This window comes from Trichomycterus rosablanca, chromosome 19 (genome assembly GCF_030014385.1).
Source record: "Trichomycterus rosablanca isolate fTriRos1 chromosome 19, fTriRos1.hap1, whole genome shotgun sequence".
In the NCBI taxonomy this organism is placed as follows: Eukaryota; Metazoa; Chordata; class Actinopteri; order Siluriformes; family Trichomycteridae; genus Trichomycterus; species Trichomycterus rosablanca.
Window position 1 is genome coordinate 2,338,205 of NC_086006.1, and position 22,210 is coordinate 2,360,414.

At 42.1% G+C, this 22,210-nt stretch overlaps 1 protein-coding gene across 1 annotated transcript; it reads left to right on the forward strand.

Moving 5' to 3' along the window:
* The first annotated feature begins 985 nt into the window (after positions 1-985).
* Positions 986-21,871, forward strand: tamalin (trafficking regulator and scaffold protein tamalin). Its single transcript, XM_063015238.1, has 8 exons — positions 986-1,359; positions 7,480-7,532; positions 8,936-8,990; positions 12,571-12,673; positions 15,631-15,724; positions 18,191-18,257; positions 20,052-20,118; positions 20,501-21,871. Exons 1-8 carry the CDS (start codon positions 1,150-1,152, stop codon positions 21,010-21,012), a joined length of 1,161 nt encoding a protein of 386 aa, XP_062871308.1. The 5' UTR covers positions 986-1,149; the 3' UTR covers positions 21,013-21,871.
* The last annotated feature ends 339 nt before the right edge of the window (positions 21,872-22,210 follow it).

Here is a 22,210-nt window from a genome sequence, read left to right on the forward strand (position 1 = left end):
TGAATTTCTTTTAATTTAAATAAAGTTTATTTTATTTTATTTTATTTAGCCAACACATTTCTGTTCACGTTCATTGTTTAAACCCAATTCTTCGAATGCACTGGGTTCAGCTGGTGGTGTGGGTGGTGCACAACTTCAGGTCCAGGTTTTTTGTGAAAGGTTATACATGTTCTTATGTTTTTTTCCCCATCTGGGTGCTCAACTCATCTCCTAAGAACATGCAGGAGATGATCTGATAGTGATGCCCTGTGATGGACTGGGGTCATACCCAGGGTGTATTGCTACCTTTCAACGGACCCACCGCGACAGTGAATGAATTATTTGGCTCGTTCCACTCGTGTCCACGCGGGTGTCCATCCAGGGACCTGGATCCGATCCACTTTTGATCCAAAATGTGCAGAAGCGGAATGCGGAAGGTGGATTGGCCGCTCTAAATTGCCCCTAATGTGAGTGTTTGTATGCTATGAATTGTCGCTTGTCCAGAGTGTTCTTGCATTGGTTTTAATAGGTGCCAGATTCACTGCGACCGTGACCAGGATAAAGCAGTTTAACTCAGCTTACTCCTATTCAGGGTCGCAGTGGGTCCGAGTCAATGGGCGAAAAGCCATCACAGGGCAAACACACACACACACACACACACACACACACACACACACACACACATGGCAACTGTAGTAGCTCAAAATAACCTGACTGCATGTCTTTGAACTGTGGGAGGAAACCGGAGCACACAGAGGAAACCCGCGCGGACACGGGGAGAACATGCAAACGTCACACAGAAAGTACCCGTCAGTTCTACAATAAAGAAAGTCTGACAGAAGTCACAGAAATGAAACCAGCGCTTTATCCAATTAGACTGTGCTGAACCAATCAGATCGCTCAGATTTGCATACCCCGCCCAGTCTGTTTGCACACAGTCAGTGCTTGTGCTGTGTTGTGTTTATTGTGTCGAGTCTCAGCAGCGCTCACTCATTCAGTGAGACTGTACACGTGTGTGTGGAAGTGTGTATGTGTGTATGTGTGTACACGTGTGTGTTTGGTTTGTTTCGTTGCTCAGGCGCTCACACACACACACACACTGGTGTACTAACTGGGAGAAGTCTTGTGCGTTAGCAGTGGCCGTTTTCCAGTGTTTGGACTGGTCGGATCATGAAGAATATGACTTTAAGACGCGTGAAGAAACTTGGATTAAACGAAGCAGGAGACGGGGGGTCATGTCGGGGCAGTGGAGATATTTACTTCTCCTCTTCTAAATCTGATAGCTGTAAAAACATGGATTTACCATCAGGATCTTCTGATATTTACAATTATAAAACCCTCGCCTACTCTGGAGGAACTCTGCCCAGGAACTTTAAAAAGGTAGGATATATATTTATATTTATATCTTGCTTTGCTTGGAAAGTTTATTGTGGTAGACAGACAGATAGATAGATCACTTTATTAATCCCATATGGAAAGTCAGTTATTACAGCAGCTCAAGATACATAAAAGCCAAAAAGTACACAAATATTATTGTACAATATTGTAAATCACCTGTTTCTTGTTTATTAAAAACATTGCATGATATATACGACAGCAGCATGAGTAGCATGCTTTTTTTAAAGTCGATTGCTGGAACCACAGATCATTTAATACAGTTTAATTTATGTATTAATTTTATGTCATATTTTAATGCATATGAGAACAACCGTATATTGCACGTCTATGGTGACTGATTGGTCAGTAAATTAGAAACAAGTGATTAGGTCTTTAATTGAAAACCTTTATGTGCAGGACTTGACTGACGGTTTGCAGTTAATGCAGCTTTGACTTGCATGATCCATTATAATAGCTCACAAGTTATTAATAACCTAATATAAAATGAGTAAACGAGCCAGTGTTTTAATAATGTTAATACGCAACTAGAAATGACTTAATTTAACGAATACCTTTATTGTCATTGTACAAGTACAACGAGCTTCAGTGTGCTCTACTTAGGAAATAGAATGTAGAAATAGAATATATATACACTCACAAGTAGTCAGTAAGTAGATTAAAAATAGTATATGGTCCAGTGGAGAAATGCAGAGTGCAATGCAACTTTAGGATAGGCTAAAATGGATAGTAATGTCTTGATGTATACGATCCAGCTATATTGCAGCTTAAATAAAGACTGCACGGTTCTGTATGAAAGTAAACGTGTTGCAAAACTCGAGAACTTGTAAAATAAAACGTAAACTTGTTGCAAGACGTGTGAAGCTGTGAATTTGAAACTCACGAGCAGGCAGAAGTTGGGTGCAGTCCGGTGGCACTATATATACTGTATATTGGCACTGTTACTGTGCATAAGAATAACAAATAATATTGCAGTTTATGCAGCTTGATTTGACGGTTTGGATGTGAAACATCTTGCAGTTGGATCATCCAGGCTCCAATGTGGATTTCTGTATTGGTGGTCAAACAAGGTAGCACATAAAGTTCAGACCACTAATACTACCACACTTTTTATTTGTTTGTGTGGAAGAAACAATGGATGTTTTTCTTCTCTACATTTACAGTTGGCAGACGTGCAGCATGCAAACTAGTTCTTATCTGCATCCGGATACGTGAGCCATTCACACTCGTTTTATTATTTGCATACGTTAGGAGTGTGTGTGTGTGCCAGCGATTCTGATGCAACCCACACACACACACACACAGTGTGTATTACAACTGACCTGCACACCTTGTATGGATATGCACTTTATTTTGGCATTAAAATTCATATAAATATGGCTAATATGCACAAATCACATGCATCACAATAGACAATAGTCAGGAATGTCACCAGAAGCGATATTTAGCAACATCAAGGGACAAGATTATCTGTACAGTGTACTAAAGCACATGGAACACTGGTCGTTTGCCAAGGAACACAAACACCTCTATTGATTAAAAGCTGCTGGAACACAATCATCTGTCCACAGTCAAGAGAGCTTTACAGTGCTATGTGTAAGAAAGAAGACCCTACTGTGTCAGCACCTTCAATGTAGATGGAAGTCAAGCTTGGGAAGTGGTGCACTGCACAAAACAGTGGACAGAATAATGAAGAAGAAAGATTACGTTGGAGTTTTAGGAATTGTAGGGTCTTAAGTATGTAAACTCAGACAAATGTAAGTGTTTTCTTGGTCCTACTAATGTCCTGACCAAAACCCTTATAAAGAATATGTGAACTGTACTGAAACGTTACTAGTACACTAAAAGTATTAGTCAGAACATCAACAAATTTGGTCAAACTCCAGTTTTACCTTTGATTATGGTTGCCCAAAATCCCTTATTGCATCAGAGGTAATCACGGGTTACCTTTACTTAGAAATAGTCAACACGCCACATCATTTTAATGTCATTGAGGAAATTTAGAACAACCGATTGCCTTATCCATGGTTTTGATAAGTGGGAGGAAAAATGTCCTTAAAAACAATCTGTACAGACACAGGTTTAACATTGGATTAGCTGCTAAAGTGAGTAATATTAGTGTTATTAAAGCACTGATGCAAGACTATACATCAAAACAGTGTGTGTGTGTGTGTGTGTGTTGATATTGATATATTACACAATCACATACTTTGGTTGCAGCAGTTGGATGTTTATATTACAGTTCATTGCAATAGTCGGTAATTTTAAGGAAACTTTAGGTAAAAGAAATGTGTAAAGTGGAGGGAATGTTAAGCCTATTTGATTAATATTACCTCTCAGGTTTGCATAACCTCAAGGTTTACAGGGCATAATAGAGGCCTTGAGTTTCACGATACAAAACCCTAAAACCTTTCCCTCCCGAGAGCTGTTTTTCTTTTAAACGGCCCTCGGTTGTACGAAACAGGAGAGACTTGGTGTTAATTGTGAGCACAGGGGGCTATTTTAGTTCTACGCCCGGGTGCAGACATATGGAATCGTGTGCACGGTGTCGGTGTCGCTACATCCTCTCGTTTGGACCACCCACACACACACTCTTGTGACCGAAGCTTTGACCTCACGTTCATTTGACGCACTGTAAGCAGTAAGCGGGGCGTAGTACAATGCCCCCCAGTGTGACTGGCCAAGCGGTTTACGAGCTGGCCGAGGGACAGTGGCTGTTGTCTGCATTGTTTTGCGATAAGTTTCTTGCGTCAGCAGTGGATACGGTTCGTCATTGCAGTCGCCGCGGGTCAGCGTGCCAGTCCCAGAATCAGGAGCTGGTTTATGCTTCATCTGAAGTTCTGAGAGCCATCGGGATTGAATTTTAGAAAGTCTGGAGTGTTCCTGGCTAATTAGAACGGAAGTTGTTCGGGGGGTGTTCAAGCCTGTCAGCAAAGGGTCACTGTGGATGTAGTTCTCACACCAACCAGACAGTTCTGCCTAGTTTTCTCGAACCATCTCAGATAAGAACCCTCTAGCGCTACTTGATTTGCATACAGTCTACTCGGTTTTTATGTGGCTTTGGTCAAAATTGCTGCAAGTCAGAGCAGAAGATGAAAGTCGCAGCTTTAGACGACTTTCCCTGAACGTCTCTTCTCTTCAGTGGTCCCTGTTTCTCAAAATGCCTGAGCTTGATCTATTTGAAGGGAATTATAAAGCCTGTGTTCTTCAAGTGTGACTTCCAAAAGTGGGTTTAAATCAGCCCACCTAATTGTGTTGAATGATCTTGGGTAAGCGTGACCAATGGTGATGCCTAAGACCCTTAATAAACGGAGAACTGGTTTGATGTAGATCACTGATGGGTTGTCTTCTCAGATTTGCATCCGATTTAAAAACACTTCAGCTTCCTTTAACCTAATCCTAATTCATTACCATGGATAGTAAAACTGACTGGGTGCAGCAGAACATCAGGGTGTCTGAAACCTGGGTTCAGACCTAGCCTCGGGTTGGGTCGGCGACTCTAAATGGTCCCTTTGTGTGAGAAAGTGAGTGTTATGTGCTCTGTTGGATTGTGACTTGTCCAGTGTGTGTTTCCAACCTTAATGTATCTTTGGACGCATTGTGTGGCCAGTCAGGAGATGGATATATATACACTATATACACTATATACACTATACGGCCAAAAATATGTGCACCCTTGTTATTATTCAGCCAATCCAACACTAGTGCCTGACTTCTCAAATGCTGTTTTGACTGAATGGGCACAGGTGCCCACTGACACACTCCAAAATCTGTCGGAAAGCCATACCAGAGCTGTACCTGATATAGCTGCCAGAGGGGATCCATATTAATGCCAATGCATTTTTGGAATCAAGGTCAGGTGTCTACATACTTTGGTGAATAACAAACTGTGCATAACAAACTGTTTAATAGTTTGGACATTTTGTTCTATATATTTTTAAAAAAGGTGGTAAAATGACTGACTTGCCTTGTTTACCATCCTACCATAACAGGTCTAAGTTCTATCAAAAGTAGCAGTTCCAATTCAAGCTAGAATTATTATTACTAGAAGCTAGAAACATTATTACAATACAAATGTGGATTGGTTTTCTTCTTATAACCATTTAATTTATTGTTTACTTGGACATTGAATTATATTTTATATCTTCAGTGAAGTTACTATTATAGAGGTCTCAGTACTGCAGGACATTGAAGTTATGTCTTATATTTTCAGTAGAGTTACTATTATAGAGGTCTTAGTACTGCAGCTGTAAGTGTATAAGTAAGACACAGACGAGGTATCACCTGCTTTACTGTGTGAGTACAGCACATTTAACAGAGCCGCTTGTTGCCCATTATGAACAGTCCACTGTTATCCCGCTCTCACACCCAAACCAGCCGTCGGTCACAACAGCGTATTGTCCGGCCAGCAGATTTTGCCCCCTCCTCTACGTAACCATTCCTGAGGGAGCCTGCGGGCTACTTGGAAATAAATGAAGTCATTGAAGAGCATTCTCCGAGTGTAGGAAAATAAAGAAAGGCCCACTTTTACAAGACCAGAAGGGCGCGGGTACAAAGTGCACTTTCACTGGAACAACACTCCGGCCCATTCAAGGTTGAACAGGGGTGAATTGACTTGAGTGCGAACACAGAACGTGGGGTGTACTTCTAGCTCGTCTACCCCGTGGCCGGGTGGGTCTCGTGTGGATCTGGCCCCTACCTCAATGCCGTTATTGTACACAGATGCCAGCAATTCTTTGCTTACACACACACACAGGTCTGTTCATGTCTGTCTGATGGATCGCTCTGGTCGGACGGTTCGAACAGCAAACAATGACTATTCAGCGTGGACTTATCCGAAACATCATCTCCAGCACGTGTTGTCCTGTTCGGAGTGGGCGGACGTGCATTTCAGGTTTATCTGTTGTCGTCGTAGCCACGTCTCAGCTTAGCAAAACAAACGCACGCGCTACGCATTCAGGTACTTAAAGAGTTCATAAAGGAGTTAAACCAGTTTTTTGTTTCTCTTTCCTTAAGGTTAAAGGTAGCGTGGACTCACAGAGAGGATCATTGTTTGCTTTTTCTTTTCTTCTTTGTCAAGCGACAACTTTGAAACTAAACACGGGCGACGAGTTTATTACAAAATAATATTAGAACTGCAGCAAATCACATTGAGCTACATGAATTCCTCAGCAGTTAGATCCCTTTAAATAGGTCTCAGCAGACAGAGAACATATTTATTATTACATACCGGCAATTTTAATAACATTTAATTGAAAATTATTATCAACCCCCAGTCTCAGTTCCTGCTGAAACATCTTTTTATACCTTTTATACCCTTTTTTAAAGCATCTTTACCCATTCTTCCCATGTAAAAGCTTCCAGCTCATTGAGGTTTGTTGGCGTTCATGCTGTAACTGCTTTCTTTAAATCCCACCCAAGATTTTCTTTGGGATTTAACTTGACTTGGATCTGTGTTTGGGGTCACTGCCTTCTGGACAGTCCAATTATCACAAAGATTCAATTTCAGCACAGAAGGCAGTCCATGATACCAGTCATGTGGTCAAGACTACCAGTTTCTCAACATCCTCATCATCACTGACCAGCCTCCTTGCTTAACCCTTGGGGTAGTATTCTTCTGGTCAAAAGCCTCACATGATCCATGTGGCTGAACGGTTCCAGTTTATTCATTCCTCTGTGAACTGTGTGCCAGAACTCTGCAGGCCATTTTTCAATTCACAATGGTTTATTCGTGTTGTAACCCAACTTTAGGTCCTACAGACTAGCAGTAGGTTTTAAGTGACATTGCATTATAAACAAAATCTTCCGCCTCTCTAAATGCTGCATTATTCTTTTTCTGTTGCTGTATCAACTATAAAGACTTAATTTTAAGAAAAATCCAGCTCTACAGAAGATTTTAGAGTTTGGGAGTTAGATAAACAAACATATAGATAGATAGACAGACAGACAGACACTTTATTGATCTTGAAGGAAATTGTCCATTAGTTTTTTGTAGCCGTATCATCTAATTTATCTTACAGCCCAGTCTGAATATTTATGTGACCATTATGTGATTATTCTGCATTTGTGTACACACACTAATACTTTTATCTGTCTATCTTTTAGAATGGAGGCTTACAGAAGTGGAAGCCCCTCACTCTGCCTCCAGAGCCTGAAAGGTAATTCCCCATCATGTTTCTTCTTTTCTCTCAGTGGTTTCAGTCTGAGTGGTTTTATTGTTTACAGGTATCTTAATCTGTCACTATGATTCCCCCACTGTCAACAACGTCAAAGTCGTGTAGTGTTAGATCATACGGTCCAGCCTGGGAATCACCTAATTCTCATAAACTAAAATCTTGTATGTGCTTGTATGATGATGTGTTGTAGTGTTTGCGGGCAGGTACTGATTATGACAATAGGAACAGATTTCTATTATTAGTTAGGTAATAATATCACATCGGCCAGTGTTATAGGTACACTGATCAGCCATAACATTAAAACCACCTCCTTCTACACTCACTGTCCATTTTATCAGCTCCACTTACCATATAGAAGCACTTTGTAGTTCTACAATTACTGACTGTAGTCCATCTGCTTCTCTGCATGCTTTGTTAGCCTCCTTTCATGCTGTTCTTCAATGGTCAGGACCACCACAGGACCACTAAAGACCAGGTATTATTCAGGCGGTGGATGATTCTCAGCACTGCAGTGACACTGACATGGTAGTGGTGTGTTACTGTGTGTTGTGCTGGTATGAGTGGATCAGACACAGCAGCGCTGCTGGAGTGTCCACTCACTGTCCACTCTATTAGACACTCCTACCTAGTTGGTCCACCTTGTAGATGTAAAGTCAGCCACGGGGTGCTGTTGGCTGGATATTTTTGGTTGGTGGACTATTCTCAGTCCAGCAGTGACAGTGAGGTGTTTAAAAACCATTGAACCATTGACCATTGAAGAACAGCATGTTAACAGCATGTTAACATAAAATAACTATCAACATGTTCTAATATTTATTTATTCTAGTATTTATTTGTAGGTAATCGGGCCCTAGCTCTTGCTCTTTCAGTCACCATCAGATCCAACAACACATATCTAGATAGATGGATGGATAGATACTTTATTTATCCCAAAGGAAATGATTATTATCTGGTAGGGAATCCCCGTGATCTCAACAGCTATTAGAGATGATTAAATTGGATTAAATGTTTTGATAAGGAGAGCCTGTTTTGATAATGACACGCCTGTAAATATCTGATTGAATCAAAGCTGTCGTCTTGTTTTGACGTGATTCATGATCCGCTCTCTGACGTCAGTTTTATTTTCAGTACACTGTCGTGATAGTTTTCTAACAAATAAACAAACATCTAAGAACTTCTGCTAAACCGTCTATTCCTGGCGCTTTAAAATAAGCCGGTGTATCACCGGTCTCATGACTTTTGTATACGGTGATGACTTTGTAGTAGCGGACGCACATAATACCATCAAGAGAATTGTCTGGCGGCAACAGGCGAGCCTTATCTGGGTAAACACGGCTGTATCCTTTAGACCTTTTACCCATAATCCTTTAAATGTGTCTTGACAGGAAGACGGTGGTCCTGGAGAAGAAAGATGATGAAACGTTTGGCTTTGAGATCCAGGTAAGAAGATCTGTTTTAAACATTATTAATTAGATGATTTATTTTAAACCTAAATGTACTCCATAACCTCACAGCCTCAGTGTAAATATGAGCAGTAGTTCTGAGTGCAGGTTTATATTTAGTGCTGGATGCTCGGTCGTTTTAGGACGTTGGACCCCTCCTTTCCGGCTTGTCCTTCAGATTTAGGATGTGACATCAGGACGCCGTCTGTTGGAGAATAACGACCTCAAGATGTCGTGCCTTAGGCCCGTTTTAACAGTCTGTGCGCCTCAGGCGTGATGGCCGACTGCCACATGAACACAAAGACGTTTTTGCATGTCGTGGTGCATCAGTGCTTCCGAAACCCCTCCGGGGTAAAAAGAGAAGCTTGAAGGTTTACTCAGAATTTGGTCCTGGGTTTTCGGGAGTTTGCGTGACTGTAGCTTCGAGGTTGTGGATTTCGTTTTCTCTGTGCTATGACGCTTGTCGTGTGTGTGTGGATTCCCCCATTCGTGTTTAGGTACAGTAGGTGTTACGTGCACCTCTTTCTATGACTGGGTGAAGTTTCGGGACACCCTCAGAAAGAACATGTTAACCTCAAGTACTTTTTTGGGGTTTAGGAAGTAACGCAAGTGACTCACAGACTCACGACTCGCGCTGTGACTTCCCTGAGCGTTAATAATGGAAATATGTGATGTATTTTCCATACTGGGTGTTACAGTTTATTAATATAGTGATATTAATATCTTTTTTAATGACAAATGGGTTCATGTGCTCATAATGTCACACATTTAATTACTAAACCAGTAAGTTTAATATTAACTTTGTTCTTTGGCTTTTGTATCAGCATCATTCATAAGTTGCTGGCATGGGGGCAGAAATATAACCTATTGGCGGTTAAAAGCAGGCAATCCACCTTCTGCATGTTATCGAGAATTGGAGGAAAACCAGAATACCTGGAGAAAACCCACCCGGACACTGGAGGCGAGACTAGAACCCATTTCCATGTGTTCTGTGTTGCTGTATGCACCCAATCCGTCAAGCATCCCTATAAAAAAAAGTAGCTCAGTGGTTAAGGGCTACTACTGGACTAGTAATCAGAAGGTTGCTGGTTCGATTCCCACTACAGCCAAGTTGTGCCCCTGAGCAAAGTACTTAACCTTGTGTTTAGTAACAATAATAAGCCACTTTGAATGAAAGCGGCCACTAAATGGCGTAAATGACAATAGGGTGGCACAGCAGGTAGTGTGGGTGCTGCGCAGCATCCAGGTCCTGGGGTTAAAAAAGTCATGTGAGATGGTTTGCATGTGTGTGATTCCCCACTGTAACCCCAAACCAGATAAAGATGCGTGTTTTTTGATTGACTGGTAATGGACAACTTTAATCCACAGTTATTAGGCGTGGCTTATTTCCTGTCGGGTAAAGGGTGATCATTTCCAAGTCGTTAAAAAGGCGCTCATTTGAATCTGTATTTTAGCAAGCAAAGTATCAGTGATACCAGTATGCAAATAAGATTTAACAACCTTTGCAACAGAGATCAGTGTGAGATGTGGAAGTGTGAGTGCTGAAGCTTTTCTTCCTTCAGTTCTGGTTTTATTTCTGCATGTCACAGAGTTCAGTCCGTTTCTTGCTTCCTCCATGTGTGTGATCTGGCGTGTGGATGGCACGAGCATTACAGGATGCAACGTGGAGCCTTCTGACCCCTGTTTATTAGGAACGTGGCGATTATTTATTATGTAAATCCAAAAGCAGAGGCCATGATCTTATGCTGCATTCGGTAATGAAGCTGGATCAGACTACTGTAAAGCTGTATGAGATTATAGTGAAGCTAAATCAGACTGTAGTGAAGCTAGATCATGCTGTACTAAAGGCTGATCTAGCTTCACTATAGTCTGATCCAGCTTCACTATAGTCTGATACAGCTTCACTATAGTCTGATCCAGCTTCACTATAGTCTGATCCAGCTTCACTATAGTCTGATCCAGCTTCACTATAGTCTGATCCAGCTTCACTGTAGTCTTATTCAGCTTCACTGTAGTCTTATTCAGCTTCACTGTAGTCTGATTCATCTTCACTATAGTCTAATCCAGCTCCACTATAGTCTAATCCAGCTTCACTGTAGTCTAATCCAGCTTCACTGTAGTCTTATTCAGCTTCACTGTAGTCTGATTCAGCTTCACTGTAGACTGATTCAGCTTCACTGTAGTCTGATTCAGCTTCACTATAGTCTAATCCAGCTCCACTATAGTCTAATCCAGCTTCACTGTAGTCTTATTCAGCTTCACTGTAGTCTGATTCAGCTTCACTGTAGTCTTATTCAGATTCACTGTAGTCTGATTCAGCTTCACTGTAGTCTTATTCAGTTTCACTGTAGTCAGATCCAGCTTTACTAAAGTCTAATCCAGCTTCACTACAGTCTGATCCAGCTTTACTATAATCTAATCCAGCTTCATTATAGTCTGATACAGCTTCACTATAGTCTGATACAGCTTCACTATAGTCTAATCTAGCTTCACTATAGTCTCATATGGCTTCACTGTAGTCTGATCCTGCTTCATTATAGTGTCATACAGCTTCATTATCGTGTCATACAGTTTCACTATAGTCTGATCCAGGTTTTTTATAGTCTGATCCAGCTTCACTATAGTCTGGATCAGGCTATAGAGAAGCTGGATCAAACTGTAGTGATACTGTGAAGAACTGGTGACCTGGATAATGCGGTGCTAAAAGAGGCAAAAATTGGATAAATGAATTTCCTGTCCATAAGCTGTAAACTAAAGGCTTTAAAAAAGTTCAGATCACTGCAGGACGAGCTGTTCTACTTCACGTCTCTAAACGGAAGAACCTCACCCAAAAAGAGAAGTTTCAGATGACTCGGGTTTCAGAATTACGAGTGAAATGAGGATGTGACCCGGAGCCCGAGGTTATTTCACAACGACACCCAGACCGCTGAAACTGTTCCTCAAACTGTTCGCCTGCAGGTTCAGAGGAGCTTGGGGTTAAAATTTCAGTTCCCACCAAACGTCGTAGGTTTCTTTAAACCTGAAAAGCATCTGTCAGATTCTCCCGTGGCTTGTTGTGATTTTCCTATTTACCCAGGGCATAGGGGTGTGCCTTGTTTTTAAGGGGGTAGTTGTAGGGTGTGTAAAGTGTCTATAATGTGACAGGCAGGTCAGATATAAATATTGATCAGTGCACAAGTGCTAAAAACCAACACATACGGTCTAATGCAGATGTTTGTGCACCGCTGGTTTAGACGGATAGAAATAAACACTTTTCCTTGTTCAAATGCACATTTTTTATTTATTTACATGTAACTCATTGTATTTAAATAAAACACAAAATGCAGCCTGCACAAATGTGTTGTATATAGCTGGAATACCTTGCAAATCTAAAAATAGACGACGTGTTTACTTGTTTGCATCCGTGTAATGACTGATGTCCTGTACCGGGTCAGATTTGTTTCTGAATCTACGCCCCGGACCGGCCCGTGACGAAACTGTTGCAACACAGTATTTGAAAGCTCCGTGTGTATGTTTACAGATTGCGAACGCCCTAGACACGCGAGACTCATCTATAACTGTTTGTTTCTTTTTTCCAGACGTACGGGCTGCACCACCAGGACGAGAACTCGGTTGAGATGTGCACCTTCGTTTGCAGAGTCCACGAAGACAGCGCGGCTAAACTAGCCGGCCTTAAAGTCGGTGAGTGTGTGCAAAGTGCATTAACACGTCTCGCTCGGTGTTTGATCAGGCCGGTGTCCACTTAAACTGCTATTCGGCACCCGGACTATAATAAACAAAAAACTAAATAGAGCGTGTTTATTGAAAAACAGTGATCCTTTAAATCACGATACTGCCGTGTCATTGTTGATGGTTCTTTCGGAATAGTACCAGCATTAAAATGCCGCAGTGTGAGAGATGTTTGTTAGGTTTGGTTTGTGCTCCACCCTGTCTTGTTTCGTGACCCGGAGGCCTTATGTTACTGTGTCAACACGGCCGTCTGAGGAAAGGTAAACATCACCTGTATGTGCGCCTGTTTTTTAGTCAACAAGCCCTCTAGCTGTCTGCTGAGGCCATGTGGAGTTCAGGACTTTCCTTCATCATGCAGTTAAACCAGATACTGTTGCTCAGACGGCCCTGATCTGCCCTGATTGTTAGTTTTTTAGAGACGCACGGTCAACACACTTTATTGTTATTAGACCTACTTAATAAGAAAGATTAGAGATAAGGCCAAAATTGGTTGTTATAAATCAAGCAATAGCTATAAAGCCAAGTCAAAAGCCAATATATCATTTACAGCTGTAATGAATGTGCCTGGGGAAAAGACAGACGTGTATTTTGCTCCTATGCACAGTGAGGAGGATGATAAAAGAAGCATAAATTTGATCATGATTGAAGATTGTAGTGTTTTGGAGTCGTCTAACCTCCAAATCATCTACAGTTAAATGTCACCTCCACGCATAAAGAGTGTTTTTCCACTAACCACCACCACAAGGACCTGAAGTTCCCCAAAACCATGCACTGTGGTCAGATAAAACAACAACAACAACAACAAATCAACAGTAGGGACTGTTTGGCTCCAGTATTCATCAAGCTTTTTCCTCTGTAGCACTCATAGGTCTCTCCAAATGTAAAAAGCAGCCGTCAGATCTATTTTCACCTACAAAAATAGCATTTACAGACCCTAGCTGTTTAGCATAGGAGTCTGCCATGTTTTTGGTGAATATAGACTTGTTGGGGTGTGTCTATAACATGACAGGCAGCCAAAAACCAAAAACACCCAGGTACCTGAATGATCTGGAGAGATCTTGGGTTCCTGGCTTTAGATTCTCCAGATAAATCTCATCAAGCATTACAGACAAAGACTCTGAATGACCAGGAGATCCTGACCTGATGAGGTTCCTCTGTATCATTTAGAAATAATAGATTGTATGTTAGGTTCAGCCTAATGCTTAGTTACGGCTAAACCACAATGATTGTTCATTTCTAGGTGACTGCGCCCCCCTACAGATTCATTGGAATGATCCGGTGTACTGGTGCTTTCCACTGGTGTGGAAATATTAAAAATCTCATTCGGGAAGTTTGCACGCCTTTCCCCTCTGTACAAGCAGATCATGATTGCTTTTCTGCCCTCGCTAATCAGCTAGCTGTAAACATGACGATTATTTTAGACCTAAACCGACTGACCTCAGATCAGACGTGGCCTCCTTACTGCCAGTTTCACTTCCTACATGCTTTACATACTTCTCTCTATTGTGCTGGGTGGCGTGCGCTCACAAACGTGTGACCTAATCACATTTGGTAGCGAGGCGTCAGGAAATATAGGATTACATCTTAATCCCGAAATACCAGAGTAATCATTCATTTAAAATAGCTGAAACTAATTCAGCCTCGTTATGTATTCAGCACAAAAGAAAATTGACTGAGTCAAAAAAAGTCACCATGTTATTGTCATTAAGTCATTATAAAGTCATTATAAAGAAATAGCTCAGCATTATTAGATACTTTAATAATAGATGTCCATTCTTTCGGCTGCTCCTGTATTTAGGCGTCGCCACAGGAACCTGGTCCCCAAACCAAACCTGGCACAGTTTTTACCCCGGATGGCCTTTCTGACCCTTCTATTTCTATCCGGGCTTGGGACCGGCACTGTGAGCACACCGACAATGGCCAGGCTGTTTCGGTTCAAAAGTATTGGGACGCCCTTTCTAATTTTAGAATTCATGTGTTTCAGCCAATGGGTGGCACGGTGGCTTGGCTCACAGCAAGAAGGTCCTGGGTTCGATCCCCAGATGGGGCGGTCCGGGTCCTTTCTGTGCGGAGTTTGCATGTTCTCCCCGGTTCTAGGTGGGTTTCCTCCCACAGTCCAAAAACGTGCAGTCAGGTTAATTGGAGACACTGAATTGCCCTATAGCTGAATGGGTGTGTGTGTATGTGTGCGTGCCTGCCCTGCGATGGACTGGCATCCCGTCCAGGGTGTTACTGTGTGCCTTGCGCCCATTGAAAAGCTGGGATAGGCTCCAGCACCCCCCTCCCCCGCGCAACTCTGATTGGATAAGCGGTTAAAAAAGTGAGTGAGTGAGTGTTTCAGCCACAACAATTGCTAACATATGTAATAAAGCAATTAAATAAAGTACGTGATATGCTTTCAACTTTACAGCAACAGTTTATGGAAGGTCCTTACCTGTTCCAGCATGACTGTGTCCCAGTGCACAAAGCAAGCATTATAAAGACATGAAGAAACTCTAGTGTTCTGCACTGAGACCCTGACCTCAGCCCCACTCAGCAGCTTTTGAATGAACTGGAACATCAACTGATGCGTTTTTAACCAACATCAGTCTTCTCAGTAGAGCAGCTGTTGTTCTAGCTGTAAAAACAGGTCACTCTATTTTAATGCAGTTTGGTCAGGCATCCAAATACTTTTGGCCATACAGTGTATATCGCTTACAATTGTATGAAAAGTTAATACAGGCAAAATGTTGAAATTACTGTTGATGGTGGTTATGTTAGAGCTCTAAAATCAGCAGTTTATTCTTATTTATTTATTATTTTTTGAATTGTACTAAATGACCAGCTAAGATCTGTTCACCTCTGGACCTTCATTTAATGTCACATAATAATAATCACCGTCACATAATCTTTCTTCTAACCCGATACAGGAGACACCATCACCAGTGTCAACGAGACCTCAGTCGATGGATTCCGCCACAAGGACATCGTCCAGCTCATCAGATCAGCTGGAGACACTGTTAGGTGAGCATGTTCTCCATCACCTCTTCATTATTCACACCGGGCCGGGTGGTGGACCTTACGTTTTGTGCTCTGGTACTGATATATGTAAAGGTAGGGCAGTGGAAGCCCAGCGGGTAAGGTACTGGACTACTAATTAAAAAATTGTCGGTAGGACAGTTGTAGCCTAGTGGTTAAGGTACTGGACTAGTAATCGAAAGGTCACTGGTTCAAGCCCCACCACTGCCAGGTTGCAACTGTTGGCCCCTTAAGCAAGGCCCTTAACCTTCAGTTGCTTAGACAGTATACTGTCACAGTACTGTAAGTCACTTTGGATAAAAGTGTCTGCTAAATGCCAAAAATGTAAATGTACAAACCCCACCATCACCTGAGGCCCTTAATCCAAAACATGTATATTATATAGTCAAAAGTATTTAGACACCTGGTTGTGAGCTTGCTGGACTACACAATTCAATAACTAATAGTAATAAATCTATCTATCTATCTATCTATCTATCTATCTATCTATCTATCTATCTATCTATCTATCTATCTATCTACTATCTTTTCACAATACACAGGTCAGGGATCTATGCAGGCCACCGAGCTTTTCTTCATGTCTTCATGCTGGGAAAGAAAAGGGCCTTCCCTAAACCATTGCTGTAAAGTTAGAAGCATATAAGTTCCTTTATATAATTAATTTATTACACCTGTTAGCATCTATTGTGGCTGAAACACATAACGTCAAAAATTAGCAGCGGCGTCCCAATACTTTTGTCCATACAGTGTATTTTCCAGTCCTGAATTATATATGGTATTGCAGTGAAGTTACCACAAAGTGCCACAGTAAATCCAACACGTCTGTTCCCCCGACTCTTTCAGTCTGATTAGTTTGTGGTACTTCAACGTTTTTCATAAACTCTGAGACGTTTCTTGATTGAAACCAAACCGCTTTCGGCTGATAAAAGATTAAAGAACCGGGAGAATGAAGTTCTGGTTATAAACTGGATGTGAGGAGTCAGAACCACATGAAGAACCAGTGCTGCATGCTTCTCCTCCGTGCACGCCTGTTAACGGCATTTATAAATACGAAATGCACCGGGCCTGTAAAACCGAACCCTCCGTGGCGTATCCATGTCCTCGAGGTGGGACGGGAAACGTAATACGTGCGTGGGAGTCGGTGCTTGTAAATTGCTAATCTCAGACCCAGACACGATTGTTGAGCAGGGTCTGGTGTTGAAGGCGCTTCAAACGTGCCTGATAGACTTACTTTATTGCTTTCCCAGTTCTTACTTATAGTATTGTGGGATTCGATCACACGACGTGTAAAATAAGCAACCACAAGTTGTCTGTGATTTTTACCCTGACAAAACACAAAAGGAAATATATTTAATTAATACAAATGCTGGCAATCTGGTCACACTGTGGTTTACAACATGTAACATAAAGCCTGATAAAAGTGGTTTATTTAATGATTATTCTAGTTAAATCTAGTTCAGTGACAGTGTCTGCAGCAGATACTAATTGGCCACCGTATCTGCTATGTGTGGGTGGGATCTTTATACGCTGTGGCAGAAGTGCAGAATGCAGGGGCGAGAAGAGGAGGGCTGTGCACTCGATTTGGCTTCCGCTGCTGAGGGATACCCGATTGCATCTGAGGAGAGCACGTCACTGCCCAAGCCTCTTCCGACACGGAAGCCAAATCGAGAGGAAAATGGGGAGAAAATGATTAAAAAAAAGACGTTCAGTGCAGATAATTCTTAAATACTGAATTTTATGCTATAATTAAACTTGGTGAGCTTAATATTCAGCTATGTAATACCATTATTAAATAGTTTGCTTTGTATAGCAACATGCCATAAATTACGTACCTGTTGTGTATTCCTGCTATGGTGGATGTAAACATCAGTAAGAGGGTGATAAAACTATGAAGCTATAAAACCCTGCAAATTCCTTTAAGTATTTTCATAAGCCGGTATGATTGGTGGTAGAATTTACTGCTGTGCCATGACAGACCGGAGATAAACACACTCACCCTGAGCATAGCAGATAACTAGAAGCGATGTTGCAATACGAATGGCTTACTTTTTTATGCACATTGCGGTGTAGCCTAGCGGTTAAGGTACTGGACTAGTAATCATTAGGTCACTGGTTCAAGCCCCACCACTACCAGGCTGCCACTGTTGGACCCTTGCGCAAGGCCCTTAACCCTCAATTGCTTAGACTGTGTACTGTCACAGTACTGTAATAAATAAATGTGAATCCTAAGCCTTTCGGAGTCCTAAATTTAGGTTTTAGTATTTGCAACACCCAAATTAAGTTGTCTGTGCTAATTCTTTTGCTAAATACTAGTCAATTAGTAAATTACTGAATTAGGGGGTTGTGTAATGTGTTGCGTAATAAGTGCTAAATGAACCTGTGCTTATTACACTGTGTTACTTTATGATATTGTAGTTAATTGTGCTGTTTTTTGTCTATTTTTATCCCTAGGTTAGAGACTGTATACAGCAGCGCTATAAGGAAAGCAGAGCTCGAAGCACGTCTACAGTATTTAAAGGTAAGCACGTACAAACAATGCAATTCACCCAGACATCTAACGATTAGCCATAATAATCCGGGCTTCTCCATCCACGTCGTGCGTTCTGTCTGGATTTGGATCTGAAGTTACATAAAGCCCATCATGAGCACACACCCACCGCGATACACGCCACCCGGGCCCTGCCGTTCCACCTGTCGGCATGCCTGTCCTCTTCTAATCCCCCCACATACCAGCACACAGCTGATGGAGCAGGTTTAAGCAGAAGTGCCGCTCACCACCGCATTCCTCTACAGGCGTACAGGCTGTTCTGCCGAAGCAGAAGTGGTTTAACGTCGTTACAACACGCTTCTCGGGACAGACGTGGTCAGTGCAAGAACACGTCTAGACAGATGATTTGCATCGCTAGTGCGGATTTCTGCTTTGCATTTGTGTGGAGCTGGATTAACAAATGTCAAGCATTTATAACATCAAGCTTTTATGATTGGGAAAAAGAAGGATCATTGTTGGTTGAGTACACCAAGAGAACGGTACAGGCCTAAATGCTTAACTACAGTGCCTGTAATGTATTGGAAAACATTTTCACTGGCGTGGTTTGGACTGTATTCCTTTTAAGAGTAATTTTTCAAATCCACACATGCTGACTGATATTTTTTTCATGATAGCAGTGGTCTTTTTCAGTATGACAAGGCCCTTCACCCACAGGGAATGGAGCTTTTTTAGTTACCAAAGCTCAACCTGTAGTGATTTTCACCATAAAAACATTGATGAAGGGAAATATACCATCCAGTACAGATCCAGAGACTTTAGGCATCTCTGCTAAGTGGCCAAACATCATATTATAAGATTTTTCTGGTGATGTCCTTCTATAAATTATGATCTTCATGTATTTCGAACAATCCGGAGTGCCAAATGTCCTGTCCGAATGTTTAAAATTCCTGTGAGAAGCCTACCAATACCAGTAGTTCAGTGATTGCCCACTAGCTGGTGCATGTCTCTCTGTTTATATGAGTGATGGGCTTTGTCGGGAGGCTCTCTCTGTTCTCACCTTTTTCTCTGTTTTATGCTTAATGTTTGCAAGTTCGAGTGCTTAGTTATGTACCAGAACTGCTCCAGTAACCACCAGCAGTGTGTGTATATATATTTATATTAATATACTACATTAAGGTTCATAGTTTTAGTACTGACAGCATATTTTGGCTAATTAACATCATCGAGGGTGAGAACTGACATTGATATGAACTTACACCTAATCAAACCTTTAATTAACACACATTATACTCCTTAGTCAATACAATCAAAGGCTCCACATTCTCATGTTGGTTATTTGTGGGTTTGTCACTGACAATTTAAAGGAAAAAATGTGCAGTGTACTGGGAAAAAGTGCAGATAATGCGTTAAACACAATCAGTCATACATGCGAACAATTCTGTATTATTTATCTACTTTATCACCATTTTAAAGCTTTAAAACTGACTGGCTTTGCACTGACACCATCCAGAGTCAGTCAGATGCTTTTATCTTGCAGTACTCATGCAACACATCATGAAAAGCAGCAGATTCAACAAGCACTAGAGTGTAAGGGGTGGGTGGGGTGGGTTCTAAAGTTATTTACGGTTTTCCTCACTCACAGGGCTCTTGTGCCCTGCAAATATCCAGTGAAGACCGTACCAGTTCCATTCAGACATTCTGCTTTGTCCTCAACAGAAAAAGTTTGCGTTCTTTTATTATGCACGGATTAGTTCAGTAAACATGTTCACTCTGACACAAAACCGTCCTGACATGATCTGATGTGTCTGTTCTTTTTTTCCCCAGCAATCCCTGCATGAGAAATGGGATGAATACCGGTCACTGATGGTCCAGGAGCAGAGACTCGTCCACGGTAAGGCTTTATCTAGCGCTCGTGCGACTGATACGTGTTATAGAGTTATAGAGTGGATATAATGCAGGCAGTTCTGTGAACATGTGGATCAGATCTGAGATGCAGATGTTTGATTGAGATGGTCAGTGTATTAGATGTTGCCAGAGTGGCTGAAAGTCCATTTTCATATGAAATAAGAACGATTGTAATGCACATTTGCTCATAAGACAATATAAATGACACAAAACGTAAAAAATATTTCTGGCCATGTATTGTGTCTTGTGCATTGCAGTAACTAACCAGTCAACTGGCCAATTATATTAAATAAAACGTTTAAAATAGCTGCTAATGAACTTAATCACATCATTTTAAAAAGAGTTTAACATGTTCTCCTTCGTCTCAGGCATCGTGATGAGCGACGTGGCCATGTACGAGTCTCTGGAGTCCGCCGGCGTGTACGGCAGCCTGGGCGCCCCGAGTCCCTCTGCATCACGCGCCCTCCACTGCACGGGCAGCACCAACAGCAGTATAAGCCAGCTCAGCGAGGACGACCCGCTCTACCAGACCTGCTTCTACCAGCCCGAGGCCGGCAGGGCCGACTCGGAGGACGCCAGCGACGGCTCCGCCAGCCTGGACGACAGGCCGCCGCGCTCACGCCAGCGTCTCCTCCGGCCGGCCAGCGAGCTCTTCACCTCGGCCAGGACGTCGCTGAGCCGCAGCGCAAGCACGCGCAGCTACCTCAGGGGACCCTCGTCGTCCGCGCCGTCGTCTTCGGTACCCAACGGGGAGAAGCAGCCGTGTGGCGGGTTTAGCTCGCTGCAGAGGAAACCCAAGCGGCAGAGCATCAGACGCAGGCTGCTGAAGTACATCCCCGGGCTGAACCGGTCCCTGGAGGAGGAGGAGAGCAAACTGTGATGCAAACGCACCCAAAGACTGCAGCCTGCGTACCAGCAACACACCTGAGACCAAAACTGAGACCAGGATGACATTTTTGGCATCAATCCGCTTATGCACTGATATTTGGTGGATATTTTTCTCACTTTAATACTGAAAAAATTGAAAACGACAACACAACAACAAACAGATGTATTCTGACAGTCCTGTACCTACAACGAGACTCACCATGAGATGCCAGTGCATCACTCCCATTATATAGTGGCTCACTTCACCTGACAGGCAGCTGGTAACCCGTCAGTAAGGTGCATTTAGCCAAAAAAAAGCCAAAAAACGGTCGTATCTGTGCCTTTCCTTCTTCTATTATCAGGCCAATCAGTAGTATTCCACACAGTGTCCTTACATTGGTGCACCGGGTATGTACGTACTTTGTCGCTTTGGATAAAAGCGTCAGCTAAGTGTCACAAACGTAGGTTTTACCACCACTTTATCCTGGTCAGGGTTGCAGCGGGTCCAGATAGGATAGGATAGGACAGGATGCCCGTTCATCGCGGGGCCCTCCAGCCCTCCCTCGACACGTGCCTAACCCAGTGTGTCCATTTGTTCCTGGTTGAACTAACAGCTTTGGAAGTATTGTTGCTGTCTAAAACCCGAGAGCTCGTTTAGTCAATAAACACGTGTACATAATGTCTGTAAGTTATTTATTTATTTTGATTTTTTTCTTTTTAATTTTCTAAAGCTGTAAAAAAATGAAGGATTTGTTTCTTTTGTATTTTTGGTTTTGATGTGATTTCAGTCGTGTTTGTTTTGGCTTTTGTGAACTTTGTGTCTTTTGTACTTCAGAACGAGCTTGACATAAAAAAATAAATGTGTGCTATCAGCTCTTGATTACGTGTCTTTATTCCAGCTGTGGATGTTTGTTTGAATGAATATTACAGGCTCTTACCTCAACATGAACTGTACTAACATAGTAATATATTTTCTCTCACATTACACATGACATTATAGGTTACTGAATTCTGGCTCTGTTGTGCAGCCACTGTTGGGCCCTTGAGCAAGGCCCTTAACCCTCTCTTGACCGTTCTCTCTGACCACAGCTACCAAATCAGCTGGAATATGTTGGAAAGGAGTTTCAATGTACGGTTCACATGTAGATGAGATGTATATATGACAAATAAAGGCGTCCCATCTGCTCTAGATTATTATTATATGAATGTTT

Coding starts and splice junctions, on each gene's coding strand:
- tamalin (XM_063015238.1), top strand. CDS start 1,150: ATGAAGAATATGACTTTAAGACGCGTGAAGAAACTTGGATTAAACGAA. Junction 12,674..15,630: donor ACTAGCCGGCCTTAAAGTCG/GTGAGTGTGTGC, acceptor AACCCGATACAG/GAGACACCATCACCAGTGTC. Junction 18,258..20,051: donor CACGTCTACAGTATTTAAAG/GTAAGCACGTAC, acceptor TTTTTTCCCCAG/CAATCCCTGCATGAGAAATG.